Source organism: Callorhinus ursinus, unplaced genomic scaffold (assembly GCF_003265705.2).
Source record: "Callorhinus ursinus isolate GAN/ISIS: 27379988/994484 unplaced genomic scaffold, GSC_fseal_2.0 scaffold2, whole genome shotgun sequence".
In the NCBI taxonomy this organism is placed as follows: Eukaryota; Metazoa; Chordata; class Mammalia; order Carnivora; family Otariidae; genus Callorhinus; species Callorhinus ursinus.
The window spans coordinates 31,733,554-31,743,782 of record NW_027397064.1 but is presented as its reverse complement, the minus strand read 5'-3'; the positions used below and the strand labels follow the sequence as shown (position 1 = coordinate 31,743,782).

General features: G+C 41.2%; 1 protein-coding gene across 6 annotated transcripts in view; it reads left to right on the top strand.

The window, feature by feature from the left end:
* The first annotated feature begins 527 nt into the window (after positions 1 to 527).
* Positions 528 to 10,229, top strand: part of KIAA2012 (KIAA2012 ortholog) — a 102,848-nt gene continuing 93,146 nt past the window's right edge. For all 6 annotated transcript variants that reach the window (XM_073880027.1, XM_073880021.1, XM_073880016.1 and 3 more), the window contains exons 1-2: positions 528 to 936; positions 2,105 to 2,389. In XM_073880027.1, the coding sequence (XP_073736128.1) occupies positions 853 to 936; positions 2,105 to 2,389 (369 nt within the window). In that variant the 5' untranslated portion in view covers positions 528 to 852. The remainder of the gene's footprint in view (positions 937 to 2,104; positions 2,390 to 10,229) is intronic.

Here is a 10,229-nt window from a genome sequence, read left to right as displayed (position 1 = left end):
CCCCACCCTCTGGAAATTGGGAGTTGCCCAAGTGAGATATGCAAAGGAACCTGGAGATTCCCAGTATCTGCGCTCACCCATGCAAAGCAGCAGCACCCATAAAAAGGACTCTTGTCCAGTTGAGGAGATGCTGGAGCTTGGCCAAGGAAAACGTCACAGGTTGCTTTAGGTGACCTAGACAACTCCTCTGAGTCTGCTAATGGTTAGTTGACAGTGAAAGGCTAGCATATCAAGAGAAAGGGGAAGACACTTTCTAAAAGCAAGATGAGTACTATAACAGAAAAAAATACCCCAATATCACCCCCTACTCCTGCAATCAGGACTTGAAATCTGAGCCTGGTCCCTTAAAGTCCATTTGACCTTCCCTCCCCCGCAGTGTGTGAACACTGCCCTCAGCAGTCTCTGCCTTGCCTAGGCTGGTTGAAGAGACTTCACTTCCCTGTGCTGCCATAGCAACCAGGAAACAACCTTCCGCTCACAATGAGAAGGATGGTGTAGTGGCCCAGATCTGTAGATGCACACAGCCCCGTAACAGAGCAACAGGACCAAGGGACAACAAGGGAGTAGGCGAAGAAGAGAGAAAGGTTGCCCAGAGAGTAGACAATCCAGAGCTTGAGGAGTCTGGGTTTGCGGTTTATTTTTTCTCCCGACAAAGACACACACTGTCTAAACTGTGTGGCTGGTTGTTATTAAGAAGCTGCTGTACGAAGGAAAAATGTATTTAATAAAAGGCCCAGTGTTTGTGGTCTTCTTGGGCTCACTGCTGAGCTCAGGAAATCTTGAGGTGTGACCAGTTTTCAGCCTTCAAAACCAAGATGAACTGCCCTTGAGAAGGGTGGTCAGAAGGGAAACATGTTCACGCTCTCTCTCCTGAGCCGGGGACATGGGAAGTTGGTCCAGAACAAACAGAAGCTAGAAGTCTATTTTGAACCAGAGGTGAGTCTTAGAGCTGAATATTTTGGGGGTGGGAGGAGAATGCTCTTAGAGCTGAATATTTTGGGAGAATATTTTGGGGCTGAGCCGTGCTTGTTTTGGTTTGGTTTGGTAGTGAGGTTGGGGGGTGGGGATCGCTGGTAGAAGTTCCCTCCTCCTTGGTAAAACTCAAGAAAATAAGGAAGTTTGCTTGCACATCAATATTGCCCCTGGAGCCCTCCTCCTTCCCCTTGTACACTGACTTACAGCCTCATTTGCTTTAGACTGAAGGAGATTCCAGACTGTTTAGAATTCAGATGGTTTGGTTCAAGACCAGAATTTCCACCTGGGTTCTAGACAAGTTGATGGCTGTTTGGTTTTTAGAAGTTTTGCTCTGTGGTTGAAACGCTGTGTATGTTCATACCATTTCAATGGCTTCCTTGAACTTTCTGGAATTCAACCCAGAGGACTCATACTTAACATAGGCAAAAAATAAAAATAAATTTTTTTTAAATCTCATTTTAGAAGATTTTAAAGAGGTGGCAAAATTCCCTTGTACTGGAATTTTATTTCACTGAATCCTCCCAGGAATAAGAAACTCAGTGGGGTTCTTTGAAAATGTTTGGATCACACAGAGATTTCCATTGTCATGGTAGCTTGTCGTGATATTTGACCTTTGCTATATTAAAAGACCTATAAAGTTTCAAAGGACCTCTGTGGCCAATGGCATTTACTTACTTAGAAGATATGCAACTACTTTATAGGGTCCTAAATAGCCAAATTAGGTAATGTTACACAGCATCTGGAATGCACAGAAAGTCTCCCTGTGTACAGCTGAAGTGAGGGTTGGAATGAATGGTTTTCCCCTATTTAAACTGCCATCCAGTCCATAATTTCAAAGTTATTTGCTGCCCTTGATACTTACGACTACTTACTTGCATACCAGGACATTTTAACTAGCCTATTGAAGCCTCCAGGTATGAACGGCTCTGCTGAAAGTTGTATGGGGTAAAACAGAACCCTGCCTGAGGTTCTCCTGATTCTGAGATGTGGAGAACAAAATCAGTTTGTGTCCCGTGACAGCGTGAAAACAATTCACAGAGAATCAGTCACTAAAAAACTGTCAAACACCTTGCACCAGGGCTGTTGCTATCAAGGGACCATGGATCGAGGTGGTTTCTTTCCATTGCAGGATTACTTGAACTGGAAGTCCCCAGAAGATTATGTCCTGGTCAGCAAACCGCAGGAGGAAGGCAGTGCCAACCAGCACACCTGGAGCCTCTTTCTCCCCAAGACATTCAGTACTAGGAAGGGGGCCCTGATCCTCTACTCAGAAGGTTTAGCCTTATCAGCATGGACACCGGAAGAGAGGAGACAAGGCCCCCACCGCCCCAAAGGCCACAGGAAGAGACCAGGTCTTGAACTGCGCACACTTGAGGACCTCAAAAAAGCCATCCTGGCGTACGGAAGGAGACAGGTAGGCAGAGCGGTCCTGGGTTTGGGGAAGGCGCTGGCCTGCGTGTCTGGAAATCCGGTTGTAGCTTTGGCCATACCTTCTCAGACCCTAGGGAAGGTATGAAACCCTAAAACCTCCATTTCCTCGTCTCTCAGATGGGATTGTACTCTGGGCCCTATGGGCCTCACACAGTTGCCACGGGGCTTAAATGAGATAATGTATGTGAAAGGGCTCTGAAAGCATCAGGGGCAGTGTTACCCTCATCTTGTATTTTCCTTTCTGTTAGAGTAACACAAAGTCCTTTTCAGCTTCAGACAGATCCAGGCCAGCAGACGTTTCATCAGAATCCTTGAAATCCTGTCTCATAGCCACAAGCATCATCCTCACACCTCTGATGTTTCTGGCTTTGTGGAAGGGAGAGGGAGAACATTTTAAATATTTACCTTGAGCCCTTCAGCATCTGCAGGAGAAGTTAATGAGTTTTTCCATTCTGAATTTAATCTTAAGGGAAAACCCCTGTGCTCATTTTTCTGATTCATACTTTCTAATGTCTTATGAGATGTCCACATGGCCCCTGACTGATGTAACTGCATGCATCAGCCCTTTGGCTGAAGTCATGAGAGAGTCTGGAAAGATGTGTCACTGTATAGAATTCTAGGTTATAGATGCTGGGTTACTCCCTAGTTTATTTTTTTTTAAGATTTTATTTATTTATTTATTTGAGAGAGAGCAGAGAGTGGGGAGGGAGGGGATAGAGGGGCAGAGGGAGAGGCCGACTCCCTGCTGAGCAGGGAGCCTGATGTGGGGCTCAATCCCAGGACCCCGAGATCATGACCTGAGCCGAAGGCAGATGTTTAACCAACTGAGCCACCCAGGCGCCCCGATTGCTCCCGAGTGTACTGCTGGCTTCTCATTTCCCACAGGCTAAAGTCATTAGCTTCTTATGCCAGACCCTTCAGGCTGACTTTCTTTTCTAAAGCTAGCAGTGTCTACCAGTTGTTCTTACCACCGCCTTAACTATGAACCCCTCAAGACCCCACCCACGTGAATAGCTCACTGTTCCCCACACATTCTGTGCCCTTTTCTGACTATGCTTTTGCATCTGCTTCAAAGCTCCTGCTGACCCTTCAAAATACGACTGAGATGTCATTTCTTCAGTGAAGCTTTCTCCCATTTCTCTAGGCAAAGATATCCCATTGCTCTCTCTTCTGTGAACATTCCCATAGCATCATGCATTGCAATGTATCTCTTTATCCATCTGTTACCATCTCCTTGAGGGCAGGGACCATGTTTAAATCATTTCCAGAAAACAGTGACTACCCACAAACGTTGGTGGAATGAACAAATCGATCGTGCAGGGCATTTTCAGTGTTTCTTACATCATCTCCCAATATCATTGCTGGGCAACTTATCACCTACCCCACCCTAGACAGAGTTTCCAAAAGGAAAGATTCCTGTCCCCTTTTCCTTCTTTCAAAATACAGAGAAGCTTTTTTTTTTTTTTAGATTTTATTTATTTATTTGACCGAGAGAGAGAGCAGCAGAGGGAGAGGGAGAAGCAGGCTCCCCGCCGAGCAGGGAGCCCGATGCGGGGCTCGATCCCAAGACCCTGAGATCATGACCTGAGCCGAAGGCAGACGCTTAACTGACTTGAGCCCCGCAGGCGTCCCCAAAATACAGAGAAGCTTAATGATGTGACCAAATGCCCATTGTCCTTTGTCTTAGAATCATAAATTTTTGGGTGAAAGGAAACCAATTATTGTGGAAATCTTACTATTATTTTATAGCCCTTATTTTATTTAATCTTCACAGTGACCCAGTGACATATGGTTTTTCTCTCCCCTTTCATAAATGAGAAAACTGAGGCTCAGAGGAGTTAAGTGATCTGGCCAATGTCTCAAGCTAGTAAGTGACAGAGCCAGAATTCCAGCCCGGAATTGCCTGCCTCTCTAGGGCAGGCATGCTTTGTACTTTGCCCTATTGTCTGTGGGCTTGGAAGAGCCCCCGGATGTCATTGTGCCAGGCCTTGGCCCTATTTGTCCTCAAATCCATTCCTCACCTTTACTTTACTTTGCTCTGCACAAAAGTGGGGTTAACCACAAGCTATATATAATTCCACAAACATCTGTGTCAACTAGCTTCTAATTGAATTTGTTAGTGGAAGACACTGGAAGGAGATAGGAAAGAGAGGAGAGAAAAAAGCCAAGGCATTTCTCTCCTTCCATTCCATCTGTAGATGGTGAGAAACACCTGCATCACCTCTGTGGTCCAGCTCCCGACGGACAGGCCCAGTGTGGCTCCTCACCAGGTTCCTCCAGCTGACCCCACCTGCTCCTCCCTCTGTCCTTGAGCCCAGGGATGGTGCTGGCTTTTTGATTACTAATCTCAGTGTTGCCTCACCGTCTTTCTGGCTTCTGAGCTCTCTAATCTCCTGTGCAACCAATTCCTTGAATTACATTTTTGCTGTGTTCAAATACTTAGAGTGGTTTCTGTTTTCCTAATGAGACACTGCTATGTAGGCTAACTTACTGTCAAGAGTAAGAATACCTTCCACAGCTTTCAGACACTTGACTATTTCAGGCAGCAGGGATATTTTTACTTTAAAAAGTAGAAGAGTCTATTTGGGGATGGCTACCTCTTGGGTTAGACTTGAGCTCAGTGAAAAGAGGAGAAGCTCCTGTCCTCCCCTGGTACCTACCTATCAGATTTATAACGCACACCTGTAACAAAAAAGAGTATGTCATCTACCCCCGAGTGGGTAGAAGGGAAATTGTGTGAAGAAATCAGAAATGAAAGAAAAGAATAATTACAGGCAGAAATTTACGATTGGAGGACATTGTAGGTTGAAATAGGAGGAGCAATTTGAAGGGATTTGGGATTAAAGAAAAGGAACAGCTCAGAAGAGGAGAGCTTTGTACACTACAGACCACCATCTGATTATGAAAACTACAGACTGGCAAGAAGATTTTACATCATAATATCCGGTGCTGAGAAGGCTGTGGGGAAATGAGGTGTCTCATACATTAGGAGCACACATTCACATGACTTTTTGGGAGGGCATTTTGGCAAAAGCCTATATAGAGCTAATACTCCGATTTGGCATTCTACTTCTAGGAATTTGCCTTAGGAAATAATCAGAGATGTGCCCAATGATTTACACACAAGAATGTTTACTACAGGTTATTTATTACTCTACAAAACATTGAAAATAATAAATGTCCAACAATGAAACATCGATTAAATAAATTATAGTACAGTCATATAATGGGTTTGGAGTCAGGCAATAAAGTCATGTATTAGTCATGAATAACATGAGAAAATATCCACAGTATATTCTTAGGGCAGATTACAAAGTAATATTCACCTAATAAAAATACTGAAGTTCATTAACATTTTTTGAGTATTTACTATGTTCCTGCTACTGTTTTAAGTATTCTTTGTGTATAACTCATGTAAGCTTCCTATCAGTCCTGAGGGTGTTTATTATTATTAAATCATTTTAGAGGTGAGGAAATTGAAGCACAGAGAGCTTGAGTCATTCACTCAAGATTATACAGCCATGTAGATGATCACACCAGACTTCGAGACTAGGCGGTGCAGAAAACATTGCCTCTCTAATGTAATCCCAATTTTCAAAAATTAGTTATACAAGCAGAAGGATGCACATCAACATTTAACCATGGGTGGTGGAATTAAAAGTTATATTTTTATTTATACATACCTTTTTACCAAACATTATTGTTTTTAAGTCATGGAATTTTAAAAATAAAATAAAAATCTGTGGGGAATCTCTCATCTTTATATAGATTCCCTGTATATATGTAATTAAATTAGATTTCCTCCTGCTAAAAATAAACATTTTTAAAAGTAAAAATCTATTGAAAAATAAAAATCTATTCCTTTGAAGGAAGTAAACAGTGGCAGAGAGAGTGAGGTTGAATCTAAGGAGTCAGGTGAGGTCAGGAAGGGAAATGAAATAGAAACAGTGCTGTAAATTAGGCCTTACCAATAACCACATCATCTATGTCTCAGGGTCAGTATTTCGTTGTCCAAAGAGTATATAGTTCAAGAGTTAAAAACACCACACTCAAAGTAAAAGAACCAAATTGGGCAGGAGGGAATGGGAGATAGTTAACAGACAGAGCAGTGCTACTTACGGAAGGATCTCTACTGGCTGAACTGTGAATCAGGAAACCTGCAAAATTCCAGTGCATTCAGACCTGTGATACTAGAGCCCATCACAGGGAGGTGCAATTAAATTTTTCAACCATCTCACATTATTTCCACTTCCATACATGGATATAATGACATGCATGTGGCAGTATGTCTGGGTTTTGTAGCTCAACGTATACTTACCCTTTAACTTTCTTGATGGCCCAACTCCTAATGAGCAAAGGTAAGTGCTAAGTCAAGAGATTAGATGTCAGAGTTCTCACAATTGTAGATACACACAATATGTTGCTTGTTTGTTTTTTTTTTTAAGGAGAAAATATTGTTAAAACATTCCCAAAGCGGTAACCATTTTTCTTGAGGACTTTAATTCATTCGGCTTCCCATTATTTAGACATCAAATAGCTATAAAACCTAAATAACCATAATTTGGGGTAGTATCTAAATGACAGTCATAATGGTTCTCTTGAAGCATGGCAGAATCTTCAAGTACTTCTCAAATCATCAGAAATACGCAATAATTTTCACATTGTTTTAGTATTTCCTATTCTTTTTTAAAAATATATTTTAGGGAGACGAACCATGAGAGATGATGGACTCTGAAAAACAAACTGAGGGTTCTAGAGGGGAGGGGGGTGGGGGGATGGGTTAGCCTGGTGATGGGTATTGAGGAGGGCATGTTCTGCATGGAGCACTGGGTGTTATGAACAAACAATGAATCATGGAACACTGCATCAAAAACTAATGATGTAATATATGGTGATTAACATAACAATAAAAAACATGCTAAAAAATATATATATATTTTAGTTTCATTTGGTTACAAAGAGTGTGGGGGTTTGGGGGTTTTTGAGTTTTGTTTTGGTTTTTTTTTTTTTAAGTAATCTCTACACCCAGCATGGGACTTGACCTCATAACCAGGAGATCCAATTTAACCAAGAGTTAAATTGGAGTTAAATTAAATCCAATTTAATTACATCTAATATACAGGGAATCCATATAAAGATGAGAGATTCCCCATAGATTTTTATTTTATTTTTAAAATTCCGTGACTTAAAAAAAATAATGCTTGGTAAAAAGGTATGTATAAATAAAAAGTTGTGGGAAGTTGCATGCTCTACCGATTGAGTCAGCCAGGTGCCCTAGTATTTTTTATATATTTTTTTAAGTTATTTACTTATTTATTTGTTCGCTGCGGGGGAGGGGGGGCAGAGGGAAAGGGAGAGGAGAAGAAGACTCCCTGCTAAACATGGAGTCTGATGGAGGGCTCGATCCCACAACCTTGAGATCATGACCTGAGTCAAAACCAAGAGTCGGCCACTTAACCAACTAAGCCACCCAGGTGCCCCTCTTTTTCTTATATTTTTAGGATTTTGTAAATCTGGTGATATTTTTAAGTGTCCAACAATGAAACATTGCTTAAATAGTATATTAAAAATAATCTGGGGGCACCTGAGTGGCTCATTTGGTTAAGCGTCTGCCTTTGGCTCAGGTCATGATCCCAGGTCCTGGGATCGAGTCCTGCACCAGGCTCCCTGCTCAACGGGAAGTCTGCTTCTCCCTTTGCGCCTCCCCACACTCGTGCTCGCTCGCTCTCTCTCTCTCTCTCACAAAAATAAATAAATAAAATCTTTTAAAAAAGAAATGAATAAATAAAAATAATTTGTTTCAAAAATTCAATTCACAGAGCATCCCATTTCCCTGTCCCATTGAGGGATAAATAGGATTTAAGATTACCGTAGTTGATTTCAACCAAGGTTGTATTGCTCCTGACATCTCCCTTATAAATGTGGCTGTATTTAAGGGTAATATCAACCTTGTTCCACCGAATATATCCCTACACATTCTATACTGTCTAATACTCAGGACTCAAGGTTCTTAACTCTTTATTTAGTGTTTTCAGCCAAAGTCCAAACCATGAAGGCACCTTCAGGCTACTATTTTATCAAGTAATATTGTGAGAAATATGCTTTTTGAATAAAGTTTATTTTCCTGTCCTGAACATAATGATTCATCATACAAAATAGAAAAATACAGAAAAGTAGGCAGAATAATAAATTATTTTTTGAGCCAAAGATCAGGAGGAAGAAGTTCCCTTTGCAACAGCCTCCTACTTTTGTGATGGTGTTCCTAAGAAGTGCTCAGTGCTGATGGCTATCAACCAAGCGTCAAGTAGGCACCAAAGCAGTGAAAGGTTAACAGAGTGACTTGACTATACTTTCTGCCAACTGTCCTCCACTTGAGCGGCTCCTGAGCAGTTGTACTTAGAGCCTTTAATAAAGCTAGAAGTAGGAAAGATCAAGAGTGAATCATGTTCAACCGTGACAATGAGCTGAAAGGTATTGTCAATAATAGCTAGCACTTATTGAGTGCTTAGTGTATGCCAGACATTTTATCTATATAACCTCACTCAATTTGCACAAGTTTATGAGCTGGGTGTTAGCTTTACCCCCCATTTTGTAGGAGGAAACACTGGGGCTTGAAGTTAATGAACTTGCCCGAAGTTACACATCTAAAGGATGGAGCTAGGATTAGAAGCCAGACAACTGATTCCAAAGCCCCACTCCTAATGCCTACAGGGCCTGATTTTGAAGATTCCACACATTCCAGAGGAAAGAAGCTTCCCTCTTGCTTTTTTTTTTAAGATTTTATTTATTTATTTGAGAGAGAGAGAATGAGAGATAGAGAGCACAAGAGGGAAGAGGGTCAGAGGGAGAAGCAGACTCCCTGCTGAGCAGGGAGCCCAATGTGGGACTCGATCCCGGGACTCCAGGATCATGACCTGAGCCGAAGGCAGTCGCTTAACCAACTGAGCCACCCAGGCGCCCCCCATCTTGCTTTAACAGCATTTTTTAAAAAGGGACCCGGGTCTTCCAAAACATCCCTTAAAACCATTTATAATTCTAAGAAAGCAAATCAGATTTTCATCAAAATCAATCTGAGTTATAGGTAATATGTTCATAGTTAGCCATATATATGATCCATTAGACTTCTATTTTTCTAGACTTTATGTATTTCATCCATTGGTTCCCTTGTATAACCAATAGATAGAGAGAATATTTATAATAATGGCTAACATTTATGTAACACTATTATATCCATCACTATTATAAGCACTTTATACTTATTTCATTTAGTCCTCACAACAATTTTATAAGGTGTGTTGTAAAATTTATAACAACTTTAAAAATATATTAAAAATATAGGCATATATAACATATAACAACTTTATAAGTGTGACATAAAATTTACCACTTAAATTAATTTTAAATATACAGTTCAATGGCAGTATGTACATGCACGTTGTTGTACAATGATTACCACCATCCATCTCCAGAACTCTTTTCTTAAGTTTTTATTTTATTTATTCTTTTTTAAATTTTTTATTGTTATCTAAATCACCATACATTACATCATTAGTTTTTGATGTAGTGTTCCATGATTATTTATTCTTTTTAAAAGATTTATTTATTTATTTATTTGAGAGAGAGAGCGCATGCGTGAGCTGGGGGCGGGGCAGAGGGAGAGGGAGAGAGAGAGAATCTCCAGCCGACTCCCCGCTGAGTGCAGAGCCAGACAGACACAGATGCAGAGCTCAATCTCATGACCCTGAGATCATGACCTGAGCCAAAAATCTAGAGTCATACATTTAACCGACTGAGCCCCCCAGGCACCCCTTTAAGATTTTATT